This window comes from Pleurodeles waltl, chromosome 8 (genome assembly GCF_031143425.1).
Source record: "Pleurodeles waltl isolate 20211129_DDA chromosome 8, aPleWal1.hap1.20221129, whole genome shotgun sequence".
In the NCBI taxonomy this organism is placed as follows: Eukaryota; Metazoa; Chordata; class Amphibia; order Caudata; family Salamandridae; genus Pleurodeles; species Pleurodeles waltl.
In genome coordinates, this window is record NC_090447.1 from 314,590,782 (window position 1) to 314,613,843 (window position 23,062).

General features: G+C 44.0%; 1 protein-coding gene across 6 annotated transcripts in view; it reads right to left on the reverse strand.

Annotated features, from left to right (window-relative positions):
* Positions 1 to 23,062, reverse strand: part of DCAF6 (DDB1 and CUL4 associated factor 6) — a 622,202-nt gene that overhangs the window by 521,329 nt on the left and 77,811 nt on the right. For all 6 annotated transcript variants that reach the window (XM_069204156.1, XM_069204153.1, XM_069204157.1 and 3 more), the window contains one exon: positions 19,988 to 20,049. In XM_069204156.1, the coding sequence (XP_069060257.1) occupies positions 19,988 to 20,049 (62 nt within the window). The remainder of the gene's footprint in view (positions 1 to 19,987; positions 20,050 to 23,062) is intronic.

Genomic DNA, 23,062 nt, shown 5'->3' on the forward strand with positions numbered 1-23,062 from the left:
AATGCTACAGGCATTTATTAAAGCTACCAGCCTGTATGGTACAAGCATGTATTTGCTTGGAGTTTAATTTGGCTTGTCAAAATTATATTTAATATGCCAGCATTCTGCCTATGTGCTCTAAGCTTCCAATGGCTGAGGAGGGATCATTAAAAAGACTCTTGTGGGGCACTACACAGGATCTGAAATGAAATCTCTACAAGCTTGTTCAGGCAGCCACTGATCGAATGGCTGCTAGAGACCTCCTGAAGACAGCACTGTCCCCAAAAAGTCTTGCAAAGCTACTTATGAAGCAAGAGAGGCTCCTATCAGCCCAGGAGGATCTATTTATCATTAATTCTAAGAAGATTGCTGATTTGAAAATTGCTCTATATCAGCCAGTGACCCTTCCAGCGTACTTATCACTTCCTATCAATTTAAAGTAAAGCTACAACTGTTGCACTTCAGATTAATCTTAATACCACTCAAAGCATATAAGTATGGTCTCCTGACTCGTGTCCAAGATGCTTCATGTAGGGGCTGTAGTTTCAGTCAGGAATCACGTTTACATGTTTACATGCCCCTTTGTATCTCCAATTAGACACTATTATCTCTTTCCAATTTTAGGCAATTGAGCATCAGGCTCTGTGAAACATCTGTTACTGAATATCTGAAAGGTGACCTGTGCCAATTGACTGCAAGATTCATTAATTTCATGGCAAATGCCTCATCAATGCTAAAAAATGTCACACCTTGAAAGAAAAGTTTAAAGTTCAGTGCTAACTTTTTAAAGCACTAGGACACCTGCCCGGTATGGCAAGCTCTCCCCTTGATAGTGTGAGTGGCCCTAGGGCTAATTGGTATCAGTATTTTGTACAATGAGGGCCCTTCCTTCTTGTGGAAGCTACTGGCCTTATCTGAACTTGTTCAAGTCTGCTCGTAACTTTTTGGTTGTTGCCAGTATGAATAGGTGTTATCTACTGCTATTCTTCATATCCTTGGTTATGTGATAATGTTTGATTTCCTTTGTCTGTGGTATTCCTTTAATTCGTATGGTGCAGTTTTATTTTTAATTTTTGGAATATGTTTGTGCTTTTTTAACTTGTAATTTTTGCTATGATTTTAATTAATTGTACAATTAGAATACACTTTGATGGTACAGTCACAAGGATGTTGTAAGGAGCAACCAATGGTTAGGGGATAGAAAAACAGGAGAAGAAGAATACAAGAGAGAAGGTCAGAGACTTATATGGTACAGTGATATAATGATCTGTCCAATTAAGGTTCACAATGTAACAAAGATACCAAACATTTGTGAAAAAATATATTACATGGAAAACAGTTGGAAAATGTAATTCTCTATAACGAAGTGCCTCAGTGAACTCTAAGCAGAAAAAGAAGGACTTCAGTGAAGAGTACAATCAGACAGTCTGTGAATGGCATGCTTACAATGTATCCAATAACCTGGTCATATATCAATTGGTGACTTAGAACAAGATAATTCAAATGAATAAAGCGCAACACAGAATAACAAGAGTCTGTCCAAGGGTGGTGCCCAGTATAATTCTGCAGATGTAATTCAGTCTCAATGTGGTTCTTTGAAATGTAGTGTGATATAAAGGGGGCATTCTCGGATCTGCAGCAAATCCTGCATTTATGTTGGGTGATGCATAGTCTGTACTTTTGTGTGGTCCCCAGTTTACCCTTCTAAACCTCCGAGGTAAGATCCAAAAATGGAAGAATGTCTTGTTTAAAATCAAATGTCAAAGGAAGGTGCTGGCGTGTGTTATTTAGCCATTCAATGAAAATACTGGACTTCAGTTAACTTGTCCTTATTTAAGTTCTTATAGGTTGTAGCATAGGTTGTTGTGATATGTTGTTGGGAGATGGTCTTTCCATTGGTTGCTGGCTCCAGGGCTGGGGTTATGACTGGTGGATAGGGCTGAGAATCTGATTGGCTGTTGGTTCTAGGGCTGTGATTGGTGGTCAGGAATAGGGCTATGATTGGTGATTAGGGCTGGGTATCCCATTAGTTGTTTGAATCAGGGCTTGAAATTGGATTGGCTAGGGTTAGGACCAGCTTCTTAGTGGCTAGTAGGGCTATGAAAGGCTAAGACTCAGGGCGTCTCAGCCTGGGTGTCGAGGCAAAGGACGGAGAGGACAAGGGCAGTTGCCTGTTTGGGCCTGTTCAGGACTGGTAGGGCCTAGGGCCAGAATTGCTGCCCAATTCTCTACTGACCAGGAATGAATACAGTCCCTACACATCCCTCAACATGCAAACACATATTCTACAAAGACTCCCAACTCATGTATCACAAACTGACCACAGACAGATTGCATTGTCCCATCACCCACCACAATACCCTTTATACAACACATATACACATATCCTCCATAACTACAACAGTCAAACACCTGCATTCTCACGACAAACACTACTCTGTGCACCCCCACTAACACAACCTGCCATCAGCCACACAACACAAAACTACAGTATACTTTTCTCTCAGTCTCAGCCTTCCAGATACACACTCTCTGCTCATACTAACCAACCACACTATCCGCTGTTTGCTCCACACAGACCACCTGTCTTCATAACAATGCCCAAACCCTGTCTTCAAACACACCATCTACAAACACTCTTCCCCTCTCTTCACCAATTACACACAACCATACAATCCCCACATTTCACTCCACCACACAAATGACCTCTTCTAGTCATCACAACTAACACTAACTCCCCTGACACACATCCATCACCTCTTACACACCTCATACATTCATCTCCAAAACACATCAACGCCCCATCTAACACTGAAATTCCACTCACCAGCACTAACTCACATACAAATCCCTTACCAAAAACAACTACACCAATATCCCCTCTCACTATTCCACAAAAACAATACAGACCACAAACATGAGCACATCAAATCAACACAAACTTACATTACACTTATCGTCATACCCACTCCCACCCTCAGGACTACACAAAGAATACAAATTCCATCCTATCTCCACCTCTACTTTCTCACTCTTCACAAACACCTACCACAAGCACCCCAACCCAGCAACTTTCATTCACTCGCCTCTCCTCCATTGCACAATTTAGAGCCTTACATCATGATCCACATGCTCCTCCACCACCGATAACCCATACTCCATTCACACTAAACAAACGCAAACAAAATAAAAAACATGCCACTCTTAGCAACCTTGCATCCCCTTGTCTATTACATAATAAGACTACCCTACAAGAAACAGTACACTCTTCATGGCTCTCTCAGCCACCAAGTCCACCATCCACACACACAGACCCAACAAAATGCCTCCTTAACCTGCTGGAAGAGGAACACTATATTGAAAAGCAAGACTATTGTGAGCCTCAAACAGTTATCACAACTAGCAATACTCCTGCTTCAAGCTCATATTATACTACTTACCCTTCTCCGAAACAAAACAACACTACCACTAACACACCTTTTCTAAACTGCCAGCTCATAAATGCTCGATCACTCTCAAAAAACAAGCACCACATCTATGACCTGCTCACAGACACACAACCTGACTTACTGTTCAGAACTGAATCTGAGGAGATGACATGGCCCCAGTGTTGCACGAAGCCGTTCTTCCAGGCTATCAAAACCATATAGGCAAGAGAGCAGGTGGACTAGCTATTATATTCAAACAGGCATTGAACCTCAGTAAAACAGACAACATCTTCATACAAGGTTGTGAAGCCCTCCTTACCAGATGCCACCCTACTCCAACTTCCTCCTGTAACTTTCTCCTCCTTTACAGACCTCCACCTGACAACTCCACATTCCCAGATGCTTTTCTAGACACAATCTCAAACCTTATTACACTATACTCCAACTCCAACCTATGCATTCTTGGGGGATCTAAACATTTGGTTTGACAAACCCAATATGCCCCATCCAAAAGCTATCACCACTGGCCTAGTCGCATTGAACCTACATCAGATTGTACACAATCCCACACACATCGCTGGACACATCCTAGATGTCATTTTTGCTAAGCCTGAACTAGTTACTATTCATAGCATCACGCCAATCACTTGGTCAGACCACCATTTGATAACTTTCCGACATACAACTCCACAAATCAACACACCCAACAACTACTTACATACATACACCTATCGACCATGGAGCAAACTCAATTTGGATGACTTACAAACACAACTAACAGCCAACACAGATCTAGATACAATTAATTCTGTGCCAAAACTTTATGAGTGGCTACAGAAAGCTTTTGATATCCCAATACCACTCAGAAAAACTAAACAGGACACAAGAAAACCAACACCTTGGAGAAACACAGAACTTAAAAAGATAAAGCAACAAATCAGAAAGTTGCAGCAGACCAGGCTCAAAACAAACAACAGTCAAGACAAACTGCAGCTACACAAACTTAACAGAATATACAAATCATCAATCAAAAAAGCTAAAAAAAGGTACTACTCAGACAGAATTCAAAATGTTCAATCTACAGTCAAGGAATTTTATAAAATTCTCAATGAATTTCGGAAACCTACATGTATGGAAGGAAGTCTTCCCACTACTCAAGATTTCACAAACAAATTGGCAATTCACTACATAACCAAGGCAGACACATTGGACTCCTATTTAAAACAGAAGAAAAACATCAGCACCAACCCCTTTCCTAAAATACCCTCTAAGAATAAACCAACCCAACCTCTACAGTCCTTCAAACAAATATCCCAAGGTGAATTTATGGATTTGGTCAAAGCAAGCAGACCTTCTGTTTGCCTTTCTGACCCTTGCCCACCACAAATCTTCAAGAACATTCTTCTATCTACTTCTGCTGCCACACCTGTAAAAAGGATCATCAACAACTCTTTAACTTCAGGAACTTTTCCTGTAGACCTGAAAAAGACATACATACGACCGTTATTAAAGAAAACAAACCTAGACCTGCAAGACCCCAACAACTACAGACCAATCACAAATGGACCTTTCCTAGGCAAATTGATAGAAAGAGCAGCATTCGCCCAGATGCACAATTCATTGAAGACAATTCTATACTTTCAGACTTCCAAACTGGATTCCTGCCAGGAAGAAGCACTGAATCGGCACTCATAGCAATCTGGGATGATCTTAAAAACACAGTCAACCACAATAGAGTTGCTGCACTACTTCTCTTGGACCTCTCAGCTGCCTTTGATACGGTTGACCATGACACCCTAATTCAAAGACTCCACGAAGCCGGCATACAAGGGATTGCTCTCGACTGGATTACTTCCTATCTTCAAAAAAGATCTAATATCATTCACTCGCCCTCCTTCTCGTTCGAACCCTACCTCACAAAAGCAGGGGTCCACCAAGGATCAATCATCTCACCTTTGCTTTTCAACATCTACATGATATCTTTACCAGAACTGATCAATGATTTCCATCTCACATGCTACAACTATGCAGATGACACACAAATACTACTTAAATTAGAATGCCCCAAAAACATTGAAAACTCCGAAATCTTCAGTTGCCTCAGAGCCGTTGACCAGTGGATGACCTGGAGCCATCTCAAACTAAATACCTCCAAAACAGAAATACTCATATGTGGTGACTGGAAAAATTATGACCCTCTGTGCGTCTGGCCTGACGATCTCGGACCACCTCCTCGATTATCCAAAGAAGTTAAAAACCTAGGAATCACCATGGATTCCAAGTTAACTATGAATGCCCAAGTGAACAAATCAGCACGAACAAGCTTCATCACCTTGAAGACTTTACGACTCATCTTCCCCACTTCGGATTTCCACACAAGGGGCAAGCTACTATCTCGCTTGTACTATCCAAACTGGATTATGCCAATGGCCTCTACCATGGATCATCTCGATCTATTATGAAAAAACTACAATGTATCCAAAATTCCGCAGCCAGGCTACTATTACATGTAAAGCCGCAAGCCCACATCTCCCCTGCCTTGAGAGCACTACACTGGTTACCCGTTGCCAGAAGATGCACTTTCAAGCTGCTTTGTACCACCCACAAAGCTATACATGGAACAGGACCGCTTTTTATCAGAAACAAAATAACCAAATACATCCAACAAAGAAACCTCCGCTCAAGATTGGCACCCCGCCTTAGAACACCACCATACAAGTAAAAGACTATAGGTGGTACATCCTTCTCCGTTCAAGCAGCCAAACTATGGAATTCATTACCCCCAACTATAAGAGCCACAGATAACTTTCTTGTCTTCAGAAAACTACTCAAGAGTTGGCTCTTTCCTTCATAACTACCATATTCAAACAACTATGGACTGCATATGCCTATGTTGATAAATATTTTTTTCTGATTATGTGTATATTTCTAGTTATGTATAGTTCTTTAGAAAATATGTATCGCTACTATGTCATAACAATAAAATACACACACACTCTTTAAACCTGTTTGACTAATTATATTTACCCATGGTTCTAATTATGTATTGCATGTGCATATGTGTGTGTTTTCATGTGTTTGTATGTGTGTGTGTGTATATATATATATATATATATATATATATATATATATATATATATATATATATATATATATATGTGTATATGTTGTTTTTGTGCTTGGCATGTTCGTGGGTCATTGCATGGCTCCTGGGTGGGTTGTTATACTAGATATCTATGAATTCCTGCTTTCATCGTATCACACTTATCTACCCATCATCATATGTCATGTCTCTATCAAACTATCCTCCATTCCCACTCTGACTCATCCCAAATCCGTTCTACTACTTTCATCTCCTAAATAAGCTCTTCCCTCCACTTCCACATCTAACTCACCAAACCTCACTCTACTACCGTGACCTCCCACACAACCCTACTAAATTCTCCCTCATTTATCTTATCCTGCTACTATGCTCTCCCTAACCCTTCCACATACTCTTCCCTCCTCCATCCCCCTTTACTCATCCCAAGCCTTTGGGTTTAGTAAATGAAGGATATACTCCCAATTAACACTTCTGGATTTCTTTCCTCCTCCACCCCTCCATTACTCCAGTCAATCTAACTAACAAACTCTCATATCTGCGGCTCAAATTAACTCATAATAATACTAAAACTGTACTCATTATTTCCCGATACTAATCTTTCACTAATTCTTGTTGGGTTCCAGAGTAGCATGCTACTCACCCAAAAGCGCTTCGATGCCTCGTCAGGGGTAGTAAGCGCTATATAAATACTATTACAATACAATTACAATAATTTGCGCAATTTCTGCTTCAATGTCCGGTAACCATCCACTTAGCCCAAGTCCAACACCTGACAATTTTATAGACTGGTGTCAGAACCCCTTTTGGTGCCATGGGGTATACAATGGATACTGGGCCCATCCTTGGTGGTTGAGGCCTTTTACTCCTGATGTCCCAGGGTCCAGGCTAGTATGGATCCCAAGCAACTGGATCAAGTATGCCTTCAACACTTGAATCTCAGTGGTAGCTGTAGCCAAGCAGTCAAAGGCTCCCTTGGGGGCAAAGTGAGATACAGGTAAGTGAAGTGAAGTGCAAAGAGTATGACCAATAAATCAATGTCCTGTCAAATACTTACTTTTATAAGAAACAGAAGAATTTTATTGCGAACTCTACACATGCAAAGGAATAACGATATACACCAGCAAAAACACAGTCCCCTTGAGTCCAAGCAATAACACAGTCCCCTTGAGTCTGGAGCTCTAGCAATTATTACGCAAACCCCTTCCACCCTCTTCCATGTAACATACTTGGGATTATTCCCCACTCACTAGTGGTCACATCCAGGGAATGCTCACTAATAGGCCACACTCAAGAGTTCCTCTTTGACTCTTCAGGAATTGGTCAAAAGTGTCTATGGTGCTGCAGCACCTTTAACAGTGTCATGCGGAGCCTAAAAGGCCCAGTTCACATTTTACACACTCCTGCAGCACAGGAGTGTTCAACGTCACTGCAGGTATCCTCAATGCAGGTACCTGCGAGTTCTGATCCTGCTGGGAGAAGTCGGGCTGCTCGTGGATGACGTGGCAACACCCTGAAAGCATAGGTTCTCCCTCTTGAGCCTCACTGCTGGCTTCTCCAGATGTTGCAGCAGTTAGCACCACGAGAAGATGCAGTAAGTCTGCTTTCATCAGCGGGGTGGGGGAATGAGAGAGGAATCCTTTCTTCAGTTTACAACAAGAGCACAGTAAGGCAGTGTCATCATCAGCGGTGTCCTCTGTAGATCAGTCAGGTGCAGGTCTCTCACTGTCTGGGTTTGTCCTGTGAAACACAGTCTCAGTATCCTCCTTGGGGACAGCCCACTTTTCTTGGCCACAGAGGTACCGGAAGGTCCTCATGGCATATAGGGTTGCAGAGGTACTTGGTAAATCGGATGCAGACTCCTCCGCCACAGTGGTTACGAGGTTTAGCGCTCCTTTAGCAGCAACTTTACCTGTGGCCCATTCTGCCATACGGAGTCACTGCAGTGCAGCGATATGGATTTAGCAAAACCCACACAGCACTCAACACACATTTCTGTCCACGATGGCAGTCCTGGCATATGGGGATCACCGAAACAACACTGCATGTGGGCAACTACCCGATTGGTGCATAGCCGTTTCCTAACAACTTGCTCAGGGAGTCCTCTCTGAATGGCTCCCTGCTGGACCTCGCTCCCTCCGACGCTCTCCTCTTCCTCACATGGCACCCTGGTCTTGGGAAGAAGGCAGGCACTGGTACTCCAAGCTCCATGACAGGTGGTTGTGGTTTTCCTTGGTGATGTTTCCTCAGCAGGGAGATTAGCATGCCTTCGCCCCCCCATCTTGATCACACGCTGTAGCCTTGCAAAGCTTCACCTTCTCGCTTAACTCTCCTGGCTGCTTGGCAGATGACACATTTTGGGGGCTCAACCTCCCCTTCTTATAGTCTTTTTACAGATACCAAATGTGATTTAAGGTCTGGGTTTTTGAAGTTTTATGCAGGGGTGGTTCTTCTTTTGAAGAGTACATTTCTCCAATTCTTCTTTCCTCCCTTCCCCCAGTGTGTCCCACCCAGCTCACAGCAATACAGTAATAGACAAATCAATTTGGGGAAATTTCTCTCCTCCTCATGTCTTCACCAGACAGGCCTGGGCTTCTTTAAGAGGAATCCAGAGTCCTCCAAATAATGCACCAATGCTGATACACTTACTTAACGTACATTCACAGCACACTTACTGTCCAGCACTGTTCTCTCCATGCATTGTACCATTACAAGTACACATACATTCAGTATACACATTTAGTCTGTATGCACTGTTCATCATTGAAGCTTTTCTATACTGTACCAGGCTGTGCTATTTGCAAATACACACACTCACCATGTGCGTGCTGCACAACACTTCACCCTTCACCTACTGTACTTCACATAAGCGCACGCTTTTATTGCCAACGTAAAACACAGCACTACATCTCTCATGTATTGTATTTCTCACAAGCATACACACACACACTATATGCTCTAACCACACAAACTGCACAACACTGCTCTATCCCTGTATGGTACCTTTCCCAGGTTAAAACATCCAGCACAAAATTACTACTCCTGAACTGTATATCACTCCACATCTACCTGATGTAGGCCAAGGATGAGTTAAACATACAGGAGTGGAACTTTTAAAAAGGTAAGTGAGCCTGTGGGCCTCACTCAAGTGACAGGGTTAAAAGCTCTTCTTTACTACTACTGATCCATACAGAGTATGCTGTCACCACCTTGCTAGCGCTGCTTAACTCCTGGTGAAGGCAACAGCCTTCCATCATTATAAGGGTAGTGCTTTGGGGGCATTCTCAGTTCAACAAGACCGCAATCTGTGAGTCAGGGTCCAAAAGAAGTTGTATGTGGGACACAAAGCCAAGGGTGGCAGGATCCCCAACAGAAGAAGGAAGGGGAGCTCAAGGGAGACACAGAAAAGTCCCAGGGTAAGGGGGAACAAAAAGGTTACCATGTTCCTCCTGACAGGAAGGAGGGAGTTTCTTGTGGACAGTGGCCCAGCTCACCCCATTTTCAACCCTGGTGTTTGAGTGTTCCCAGCTAGGACATAGCAAAGGGGACTCTGTCTGTCCTCAGACAAAAACACTCCTGGCCACTCTACAGGGGTGCCCAATGTGGCCTTCGGGGGGACATAATCCCGAGGGGCAGGTCATAGACCATGCAGGAATGTCCCTTAGTTGGGAGGTGAACTCAGAGGTGAGTTGGTGATCCCAGAAGGTAGGAGTCATCACTTCCACCAGGTTAAAGTGGAGGGGGTCCCAGTCACTGCTCTAAGGAACACTGGGGCTAGCTGCACCAATGTTGTAAAAAGACCAGGTTCCAAAAGCAGTACACACCAGCCTGGTGTGTAGAGTGACTCCAGCCCATGGTCAGGACTTTTTCCACCCTATTGCTCTGGTGTCCCTAGAGTGGGGTAGGGGTGACCCAGAGAAGGTCATAGTTAGTTCCCAGATGCCCACAGACTGTATTCTGGTGAATGTTTAAATATTCTTTATTTCGGCTAAAAGCCATAAGAGCAAGTTACTTACCTTCGGTAACGCTTTTTCTGGTGGATACACTAGCTACCTATGGATTCCTCACCTAATGAATTCTCCCCATGCGTAGCATTCGACGGAAACTTCTCTAGCTCTGCACGTCGGCGAGGACGTCACAATTGCCCGATTCCACGCGGCTTCGCCTGACGTCATTGTGGCAATAAGAGGCCCTCGCCGGCGTGCTGACGTCAGTGTACGCCATTTTTTACGTGCCTTTGAGACGAATAGAAAAACATCGACAATCGAACTAGTCCATGATCATAAGCAATAAACCTTTATAGAAAACCTTTATATAAACCTTCCTAGACCTCCGTAAAAGGTACAAACCATCATGAACCAGTTTGAAAACTTGCAAATAACCAGAAATGCAACTATGTATGTATGTACATATATACAGATATAGAAATGAAGACACTGAAGTGCACACCCATGGCGATCCCGGTATGACCAGACGGACAACGGGGAGGCGGGAGGGACCGTGAGGAAACCACAGGTAGCTAGTGTAGCCACCAGAAAAAGAGTTACCAAAGGTAAGTAACTTGCTCTTCTGATGGATACAACTACCCGTGGATTCCTCACCTAATGAATAGAGTCCCAAAGCAGTACCACCTCGGAGGAGGGTGTCTGTCTGGTCACACCAGAAACTCCTGCAGCACAGACCGCGCAAAATGGCCATCCCTCCCCACCTCCGAATCCAGACAATAATGCTTAACAAAGGTGTGGAGGGAAGACCAAGTTGCGGCCTTATAGATGTCCGCCACCGGAACACCTCTGGCCAGAGCCGATGAGGTCGACTTGGCCCTGGTGGAATGGGCTCTGATCCCCTTAGGAGGATTCTTCATTGCCAATGAGTAACATATTTTAATACAAAAAACGACCAACCTGGAGAGCGTTCGCTTGTGGGCGGCCTTCCACTTCCTCTTCCCCACGTATCCAATAAAGAGTTGGTCATCCAAGCGGAACTCTCTCGTCCTGGCAATATAAAAGCTGAGAGCCCTCCTGGGGTCCAGACGATGGAGTCGTTCTTCCTCCTTAGATGGATTTGGAGGAGGGTAGAACATCGAGAGAGTAATGGATTGTCCCAAGTGAAACGGAGACACTACCTTGGGGAGGAAAGCCGCCCTGGTCCTCAAAACCACCTTGTCTTTATGAAAAGTTGTAAATGGCGGATGAACAGAAAGGGCATGGAGCTCACTTACACGTCTAGCTGACGTAGTGGCTGTCAGAAACACAGTTTTTAAAATTAAATACCTCAAGGGACAAGAAGAAGAGGCTCAAAGGGAGAGCCCATCAAAAAGTCAACACCAGATTCAAGTCCCACTGTGGCATGATAAAAGGAGTGGGAGGAAACCTATTAGTAAGCCCCTTCAAAAATCTTAAAACCAAAGGAGATTTGAACAGAGAGGGTTTATCAGGAAGACATAAAAAGGCCAAAAGGGCCGAAAGATAGCCTTTAACAGTGCCCACAGCACAACCACGCTGTGCCAACGACACAGCAAATAACAATATATCTGAAAGATGGGCACTTAAGGGATTAATTTGCTGCTCTCCACACCAATGAACGAATTTAGCCCACCTACTAGCATAGACCGATTTGGTGGAGTGTCGCCTGGCCGATAAAAGAACGTCCACCACCTCTGGCGGGAGAGAAAAAGCACTCAGGTTGCCCTGATCATCTCCAGGCATGAAGGTGCAGGCTCTGGAGATGGGGGTGTAGAACCTGCCCCTGCGACTGCGAGAGGAGGTCTGCCCTGAGAGGGAGACGGAGCGGAGGGCACAGCGAGAGTTGGAGTAGGTCTGCATACCACACCCTTCCTGGCCAATCCGGAGCTATTAGAATGACTTGGGCCCGGTCTTGCAGAATCTTCCTCAAAACGTCCCCCAACGCTCCTTGCATCAGATACTGAAGGCTGCAGAACGACGGACAGTGTGCGTTCTCCCGAGTGGCAAACAGGTCTATTCGGAGAAAACCCCACATCCGAAAGATGTAAAGAACCAGATCCAGATGCAGGCGCCACTCGTGGTCATCTGAGAAGAAACGACTGAGACTGTCCGCCCGCACGTTTTGAACCCCGGCCAGATGGTTTGCTATTACGCAAAGCTGGTGGTCCCGAGCCCAGGACCAGAGCCGCAGAGCCTCTCTGCAAAGAAGGTACGACCCTACACCTCCCTGCTTGTTGATATACCACATCGCGGTCGTGTTGTCAGTTAAAACCTGAACCGACTGATCGCAAAGGGAAGGGAGGAAGGCCTTGAGGGCCAAACCAATCGCCCGCAGTTCCAGCAGATTGATATGAAACATCTGCTCTACTGGAGACCAACGACCCTTGATCTCCAGATCCCCCAGATGAGCTCCCCACCCCAAATTGGAAGCATCCGTTATCACCATGGTCATCGGAGGAGGCAGCGAAAACGGCTTTCCTTGAGAGAGGTTGCTGTACGCAGCCCACCATCGGAGATCCGCTGCAGTTTCTTTGGAGATCCTTATTGACTCCCCGAGATCTCCTCTGTGCTGAAACCACTGCCTGCGGAGGCACCACTGAAGAGCCCTCATGTGCCAGCGTGCATGAGTGACCAACAGAATGCAAGAAGCTAACAGGCCGAGCAGATTAAGGACCTTGAGGACTGGAACTACCGCTCCTTCTTGAAACATCGGAATCAACGCCTGAATGTCCTGGATCCGCTGTAGAGGAGGAAAGGCCGGATTCAATGTCGTGTCCAGTACTGCCCCTATGACCAGGAGGCGTTGAGAGGGCTCTAGGTGAGAGTTGGGCACATTTATTGAAAAACCCAGACCGAACAACAACTGGGTTGCCAGCTGCAGATGATGCAACACAAGCCCCGGAGACTCGTCTTTGATCAACTAATCGTCCAAGTAAGGGAATACTGCTATCCCTTTCCTCCTGAGGTCTGCTGCAACAACCGCCATCACCTTCGTGAAGACCCGAGGTGCGGAAGTAAGACCAAAAGAAAGGACCGCAAACTGGTAGTGCTGCGATCTTATCACAAACCGGAGATACTTCCTGTGCGACTTGAGAATGGGAATGTGGAAATAAGCATCCTGCAAGTCGACCGACACCATCCAATTCTCCTTCTTCAACGCCATAAGTACCTGTGCTAGAGTCAGCATTTTGAATTTCTCCTTTTTGAGGAACCAATTCAAAATCCTCAGGTCCAAGATAGGTCTCAGGCGACCATCCTTTTTGGGAATCAGAAAGTACCTGGAATACCACCCCTGACCCCTGTCCTGCTCTGAAACCAACTCCACTGCGCCCTTCACCAATAGGGACAGAACCTCCTGTTCTAGCAACATGGGATGATCTTCTGAACAAAAGGACGGACAGGAGGGAATGGAGGGGGAATCTCCCGAAAGGGAAGAGCTTAGCCTTTTCTTACCACACTGATGACCCAGGAATCTGATGTTATGGACTCCCACATGGGAAGAAAAAGAGAAAGCCTCCCCCCTACCGGAGAGACATCGGAGACGATGGCGAGAGGACTAGGGCTGCTTTCCTTGTGACAACCCTCTGGAGGAAGAGGAAGGGTGCTGCTGCTGGGTGGCCCCTCTAGTGCGGACCCTACCCCGCCCCCTAAATGATCGATAAGGGAGGCTCAAAGACTGCTGTCCTGGCTGCTGTGATCTCCCACGAAAGGAGTCTCCTCTTCCAAAAATTTGCAGCCTCCTAAATGATCGAAATGGGGTGGAAGCAGCCTGCAGACCCAATGACCTAGCAGTGGCCCTACATTCCTTAAAGCGCTCTAGCGCAGAGTCCGCTTTAGAGCCAAACAGTTTTGCCCCATCAAAAGGCAAATCCAACAACGTGGCCTGAACGCCCGAAGAAAATCCAGAAATGCGCAACCACGCATGGCGCCTGGTGGCAACAGAGGTCCGCCATGGCTCTTGCAACAGAATCCAGCCCTGACTGAATGACTTGCGTAGCTGCCGCCTGGGCATCCGAGAGTAGGCCATGCAAGTCCTGGGGCATGTCTGGTAGAACTGTCTTTGCCGCGTCCATTATAGCATGTATGTACCTGCCAAGAATACAGGTAGCATTGGCAGATTTTACCGCCATGCTACACGGCAAAAACACTTTGACTGTTCTATGAGCTTGGATTCTCGGTCAGATGGAACTCCCAGGAAAGAACCAGGGGCAGACCTCGAAGTACAGGATGCCTGCACGACCAGACTCTCTGGGGAAGGATGTTTAGACAAAAACTCAGGGTCCCCTGATGCAGACCTATAACGTCTGGCCACAGATCTACTGACAGCCAAAGAGCGGACAAGCTTCTTCCACACCTCTATTGGCTCCATAAGAGCCTCATTAAATGGCAAAAGAGGATCCGCCATGACTGTAGCAGGGTGCAGAACTTCAGTCAACAGGTTGGTTTTAACCTGAGCTGTAGGTAAGGGAAGCTCCAAAAAAGTTGCAGCCTTCCTAATGACTGAGTGAAAGGTGGCTGCCTCCTCCGTATACTCCCCTGGGGAGGCCAGATCCCATTCTGGGGAAGTATCAAGCCCGCTCGCTGTATCCAGTCCAAGGAACTCACTCTGGGGATCAGCAATCTCCCCCTCCTCAAGGAATTGTTGCCGGTATTCCCTTTCCTCCAGCAACCTGAGGGACTTCCGCCTGGATCTCAACTTGGCCTCCAGCCCCGGCGTCGTCATGGAGTGCAACTATGTCGGTGAATGGCGCCGAGAAGGCGTCATGACAGGATCTCCGGATCGTTTGGACGCCGCAGATGGATCCACTGGCGCCATGGACAAAGGTCCTGCATCCGACGACACCATCCGGCCTCGAGTCTCCATCTCCTCCGACAACGGTGTCGAAGGTCTCTCTCTTGATGTCGACGGCTGCGCTGCCGGCATAGGCGCCTGGTTAGAGTCTCCCGCCGGACAGAACGGCATAAACGGTGTCAGCCAGTACGGAGCCGGAAGGCCGAGACTGAATGCCAGGGGACCGGTGGGGCAAGCCGGCGCACCACCTCCCAGAGCCATATTTTGGAATATGGTAAACATGGCATTGAGAAATGCCGCCGGATCTGTCCCCGGAGCCGGGAACGAAGGATAGCCCTGAGGAGCCGGTGCCGGCTGAACTCTTGCGCACCTGGATGCGCTGGAGAAGCCTGAGGACTTTGAGGCTCCACAACCTCGAAGACTGACGGCGCTGTCTGCGGAGTCACTGGCTGTGGGGACACCGTCGGACTCACTTCCCAAGACTTACGGCGCCGAGTCGACGGAGACCTCGACTCCGACCGACTCCTGGACCGGCGCCAAGAGTCACGGTGATGCCGTTTCTTATGAGTCGACTTCCCTGAAAACGAACCTTGGTGCAGTTTCCTTTCCTTCTTCGACTTGGCTAAAAATAGCTTAGCCTCCCGCTCCTTTAAGGCCTTTGGATTCATCTTCTGACATGACCCGCATTCCTGGACGTCATGATACGAACTGAGGCACCAAAGGCAGTCGTTGTGAGGATCAGTCACCGACATCCGATCTCAGCAGGGCTTAAAACCTGACTTCTTTGGAGCCGACATCAAGAAAAAACACAAAGTACCCCTTCCGAAGAGCGAACGATACAGGTATCTAGAAAAGTAACCGTTATCGAAGGCACGGAAAAAAGGGAACTGACGTCAGCATGCCGGCGAGGGCCTCTTATTGCTACGATGACATCAGGCGGAGCCGCGTGGAGTCGGACAATTGTGACGTCCTCGCCGACGTGCAGAGCTAGAGACGTTTCCGTTGAATGCTACGCATGGGGAGAATTCATTAGGTGAGGAATCCACAGGTAGTTGTATCCATCAGAAAAGCATCCGCATAAGAATAATATAATATATTCGCACAATGGTCATTGAAAATCAGGTAGAAAAAAGTGCCATACAGTACAATAAATATCCCTGCCCCACTCTAAAAAGTTAGACTAATATAAACATATATACATTGAATAAAAGCCCATTAAAACACTCAATAGAATTACGCAGTTGTAGCCTTTCTGCTTAGGTCCCGTAAGTTAATCTGCATTTGACCAGGTGTCTTTGCATATTTGCAAATCAGTCAGAGAGGTATTCTCTTGATCTTACCACCCATGCACATTTGAGATACCTCACGACTGCAAAGACTACCTTATCACTTGTGTCACTTGTCAATATGCGAAGAGATGCCTTATAATTTCTTATCCCAAGAGATCTACATAAAGGGATAATCCACTTTTTCCTAGGGACCGAGTATCTAGGGCAAAAAAATACAAAACGTGCCAGGGTCTCAGGTTGCATGGGGCAAAAATTACAGAAACTCAAATTGCTGTCGCCCTTGCTCCAACTCGTGGTAAACGTCTTTAACGGCAAAGTCCCTAATCTAAATTTAATATAAAGGCTTTTAATGTAAGGAGGTTTTACATTGTCCATATAGGTTTTGAACTTTGGGGAACATTTGTGATCTAGAAACTGTATTGTCCTACTGCCTTGCCCCTGGTTGGACCAAATCTGCATCAGAACCATCTCCCAATAGCATCACTTTATACGTGGTTTCACTTCCTTGGTTAAGCTGCGGAGATCTCTCCATACCTCCTCCATTTTAATACTTTGGCACATATCTCTAACGCATTTAAATCAAGGAATTGACATTGCACCCTTGAGAGTTAGTAACTCTGCAGAGGCTACTTGGAAGGATACCAAATGGTCAGATGACCAGAGGCGCACCCAATACAAAAGTGGTTTCAAAGCTATTTTGTTGTGGAACTTATTAAGCACTTGATCAAATCTATGGGGGATAAGAGGTGTGCTCATCGGCAAGCGCAACAAATTACGTATGAATCCATTTTCAACCAATGTCAGACTCCCGGGGTTACAGTGGCCCCAAAGCTTGGCACCATAGGTTGAGGCTGCCACTCTAAAGAGTTTTTAATTTTCTTCCCTATCACTGCTGACCTCTGCCGAGGGACAGAGGCACTCTTTTCAATTTGTGCTGACCATTGTTGGTCGTCAGCTAGTCTGATCCCCAGGTAATCGAACTGGCTGACTCGTTCTATCAGTTGGCCGCCTATGGTCATTTTCCACCTGAATTTCTTATGCGAGTTGAAAACCATAAATTTGGACTTAACTGGGTTTATTTCAAGGCTCCTCTTCTCACACAACATAGAGAAAGCATCCAGTTAGTTTTGGACACCCATTGGAGTTCTTGAGATCAGTAAAGTGTTGTCCGCAAACATTAAAATAGGGACCGGGGATCCTACTAACTTAGGTGCATCGTGATTACATCTCATCCGCTGATCTACTGCACCGTTAATAAAGAGGCTGAACAGGGTAGGGGCTAGTACACAACCTTGCCTGACCCCTTTTGCAAAGGGTATAGCTTCTGTCAAGTTACCACTCTGTGACCATCGGACCTGGGCATAAGTTCCCTTGTGAAGGTGTTTTATCAATCTCAGTAATTCGCTGTTAATATTGTAAGACTTCAGGAGGTTCTACAGCAAGTCGCGTGGGACCAAATCGAAGGCAGTCTTTAAATCAATAAAAGCTACGGACAGATGGTCTTTTTTTAGGTTCAGTTATTTCCAGCAAAGGAGTTTAAATCTAAATACCTGATCTATTGTACTAACTCCTTTCCTGAATCCTGTTTGAAAATCAGAGAGGACCTGGATATCCTCCATCCATGTCTGCAGTCTGGTCAATACCTGCTTACAAAATACCTTTTGGCTCACATCAATTAAACGTATTGGTCTAAGATTAGCTGGTGATTCCCGGTCTCCCTTTTTGTAAAAGGGGACTATTGTTGCTCCTCGCCATGTAGAGGGGAGCTCGCCACCCCTCAGAATCGCATTGCTGAGTGTGTTTAGATACAAAGACCAGATTCTAGGTCGAGATAAGTACAAGTCGCCTGAGACACCGTCGGGCCAGGGGCCTTTCCTTTACGTAGTGTCTGAAGAGCCAGAGTAGTTTCTTTCAAGGAGATTCTGGGGAATGAGTTGCCCCCGGTGTCAGGGGAACTGGGAGAGATGGCCACCAAAGGCACTTTAAAATGTAAGGATTCTGTGGGTACCACTCCAAAGGGATACAGCCATTGAATATCTATCCATTAAGACTCATTGAAACCTTCAAAAAGTGATCTCTTTAATTTTGTAAGTTGGATTTTTGTCGTTTTGGTCTTGTTTTACTCAGATAAATATTGGCTGTTTTTCTAAATTGATGTGGAGTACTTTTGGGGTGTTTTCACTGTGTTACCGTGTGCGAGTACAAATACTTTACACATTGCCTCTGTGATAAGCCTGGCTGCTCATGCAAAGTTACCAAGGGAGTGAGCAGAGGTTATCTTAGCTGTGTGGCTCCCTTACCCAGACTAGAATGAGGGTCTCTACGTGGACAGGATGCAAAACAATGCCAACTACAGACCTCATTTCTAACAATGGTCTATACACCAGCATATACTCCTTTATTGGTATCACCTGTTCTTGATGCTCTCCAACTTTCCATTCTTTTCACCATGGTGATATTCCATTTATTCCACATTATAATTTTGTTATATTTTAAATAAACTACAACTATACTCATAACTCACAGCCCTCTTCCTACTGCCTCCTGGCCTAACTAGGTTACGATATGACAGATATAGTACCATTCCCAACTGCCATGTTCCACTTTAAATAGAGCCATAATTTTCTTTTCACTTTTTCATTTAGATTTCTTCGACAACTGCAATCTTTTGTCTATTGGAGGCTCTCTGTACCTGCAGAGTATGATAAACTGAGGTGCTAGGGCAAACAGAGCAGTGTTTGGAGGGGGGGGGGTTAAGTATGTCTTGCTGGTGGTTCTATTGGATGCTTTATCAGATTTGTCAACCATATGTTTAACTATAGCTCAAGATTATGGTTTAATTGTTTCTTACTCAAGGGTGGTCTGTGACAGCAAAAAGCAAAGCTGATTTCTTTTAGTAATAAGCTCTAATTGAGAAGGGATTTAAGCAGATATTTAGTTGTCTTCTAATAAAGTTAGCAGCTATGGAAAGGCAACTATACTCTCCAAGGTGAAGGCAAGCTATAAAAAGATGAGCACTATGAAATGGGCTTCATTAGATAATGTTTTTCTTGAACCCTAAGGCAAATGACACTTTTCAAATTAGAGTAGATAAAAACAACACAAACACACACATATCAACATCTTGGGAATGTAGGTCTATGATTGCTGACAAACTGATTGCACTATACTTACTCTTCCTTCTATTAGCCAGTGTAGATTGTGTTTGATCGATGTTGGGAGATATAAAATTACTTCATATTTTTCAAGACAAATCTAACACAAGACAAGAATGGCCAAACCTCCTCAAATCATACTGCTAACAAAACTTGAAACCTTAACTCTTGGAAGCGTATTATGCTACTTTATATTTTTCTTTGTACCCTTAACACAATCCTGACAATGAAGCTCATTTGCAATATTTACATAAACAGAAAGATAATGATTTTACTTACACAACCTTCGTGAACACTCAATGTAGCTTCGAGTTTTAATTTTTGGATAAATTCTCTCCGGCCTAATGAAAAGAATAGCATTGTATAAATTAAGTGTTCTGTGCTAAAGAATAAGAATCAACAACACAACTTTGTCCAACAACTGCAATTTTTCAATCCAAAACAACATAAATGCCCACAAAAAAAAGAACAAATAATTAAATCAGGAACATACAAACATATTGAAACCTTGTTGATTCTGTTACTTGTGCAGAGGAAGAGGGGGAACATGTGGCGTCCTCCAAAATAGGAAGTTTTCAAAATGTTTAAAGAAGAAGCTATACCAAACTGAACATACGTTACGAGTAGATGATACGTGTTCTAAAAGCAGTCAGGCTTCTAAACAAAACAGACAGCAGAGTACAGAGTCAACACTAAAATTGAGTCACCGCTTCTGAGGTAGAAAGGACATGTGGTGGTCAGATAGAAGACCACCACACTATTGCAGGGGTTCACATCTCTAAAGTGAGTTACGTATCTCACTGGGGATAGAGTTATATACAAACTACCATACTATTCTATTCAGCTGCATTACAGTGCTACCTCAAATGGCCCTAAGAGAGCCCCGAAAGAAATTACCTTGTTGTGAGATGAATGAGATGAGCCAAATGGCAAAACAGATGTTTGTCTGTGGCTCTAAAAAACATTTCAAATACAGCCAGGGGTCAGGACATGAATGAACACAAGGGACACATGAATAAGGCAATTCAGGCAGTTGCAAATGCACTGGGTCAGTGGTTTCCAACTTGTGGTCCGGGGACCCTTCGGGGGTCCACAAAGCCTCCTCAGGGGGTCCACAACTGCTTAAAAAATTTAATTATATTAACAGATTAATATAATGTGTACATAAAGTGGTAAATGTACAACTGAAAAGTTTGAAGCTCACTGTAAATGTCAAGTTATTTGAAATTGGAGGCCAAAAATTAAATGAGTATCCTCAGATTAATTTGTGGGAGCAGTCCATCAAACAGAATATAGTATGAATGTTGTGTGGCTTAAATTGAATTCAGAAAAGCTCCAACACTACTACTAAAATTAAAGTTATGTTTTTATTTATATTTGTTTGCAAATTAAATAAAATAGGTTAGTGTTTGCGTGTTTGATGGAATGTTTGTTTCTGTATTTTTTGTGTATGGTTTTGTGGTTCAAATCATCAACAATGTTTAGCCCGTGGTCCCCAGCTTCCAGTAATGACTCAATGGTGGGGGGATCCAAGGATTCCAGTAATGATAAAGTGGAGGTCCACAGAAGTAAAGAGGTTGGGAACCACTGCACTAGGAAAAAACCTAAAAGTAGTGTGGACAAGACTACACTCTGCAATGAAGGTAAAAGATGAAGCAACCAAGGGGTGATTCTAATAAGCAAAATGTTCACAATAGACTACACTAAAATAAAGTTTGCACTATAGACTTTTAATAGTTAGTTTAATTTGTAATGTGGACAGTAAAACGCATATATGTGATATATGCGGTATAGATCCTATTATTGCATGCAGAAAATCCAAAGTTTAAAAAATATATATTTTATCAAGTAGGGGAAAAACATTCTTATTACATACATATGCACAACATTTGAAGTTGGATGATGTTTACAATCAAACGGTACCTATAACATCAAATTATAACCCACATTAAGTCAAAAATATTTTCTATGGACTGAACTTCCATCTAAATGAGCAATAATATCATTATAAGAAGAAAACTTACACTTCACATAATAGCATTACATATGGCAACATAATGAGACAGAAAATATATAGTGAAGAAAAAAGAAAAAGATTTCACGTCTATCAACAACAACCATTTATATCTTTAAAATGATACCTGATCCCCTCATTTTTGTGTATATACAAACTTGTCAAATTCACTCTATCTCGTTTGGAAACAAGACATTTCTAGAATCCATCTTTCAACTAAAGGAAACACATCTGTGCTCCATACTCTCAATGTATGCTTTTTGACCACTGCTGGTGCACAACTCCATATTTTCCAGTATCTCATTCCATAAACCAGCACTTTTTGACATGAACCTAAATACTAACAGCCACACTTCAGTTCCAACAGTTATACTAATCTGATAGTCCAATATTACAATTGTATTCGGTGACTGATATAGTGTACATAGAATTCTTTTTTCTTTATAATTTAATCCCACATCAAGTCTGGCCTCAGCCACCCATTTATATATTTATCCCACACTTGGTTATTAAATGATGACCCTACAGTTTCTTTCCACCAATTGCACTGGTCAACATTCCCTGCACATAATTCACTTTAAAATAATTTATACAGAAAAAAGGAAAAATAGACTTGCTTCTACCATGTGCAAGAGAGAAGTTATATGAGGAATTCCTCAAGCAATAACTGATGACAATCTAGTTGAGACTTCTGAGAGTAGATCAAATCAATGTAATTCATTTCTTGATATTTATATATTTAAATGTCAAAAATTCAAAATCTTTTCACTGTATAATTTCACCATATTGCGTCTTATCTTAAGGACACTCATGTTCAATTTATAAATGCATGCAGTTGGTATTTAAAGTCGAGATAGTAAAAGATTACATAAAGACACCGTTAGTGCCAAGGCAGGAAAAAAGGAATGAGTGGATTGTTTCCCCACCTGTGCAGCTATTTCTACCTACCATTCCACTAGGTGCCTATGTAGTGTTTCCTAACAGAAAATTACTTTCCATTGAAAGGCCACAAGATTGCAGGAAGACCAGTCAGTGCCCCAGTGAGCCACTAATGCCTGGACCAGTAAAAAGCTGGTCTAATATTAGGAAGTTGGGGTGGCACAGTCCAGGCACTGAAAAGGTTGTAATTTCTTGTGCTGCAGCACAGCTCCCTCCTTGGACTGATTCCTGGTGGCAATTAAGTGCAATAACTCTCCTCCCCCAACCTTACTGGTTGGTGGAAGAAGCGGCCTACCTGTGGTCGGAATCCCAATGTGGGGATCCCAGGATGGACAAATTTGTATTTCCCGCTCTCCAATGGTAGTGAAAGAATCCAAGATGGAAGATATATCTTTCCCCAA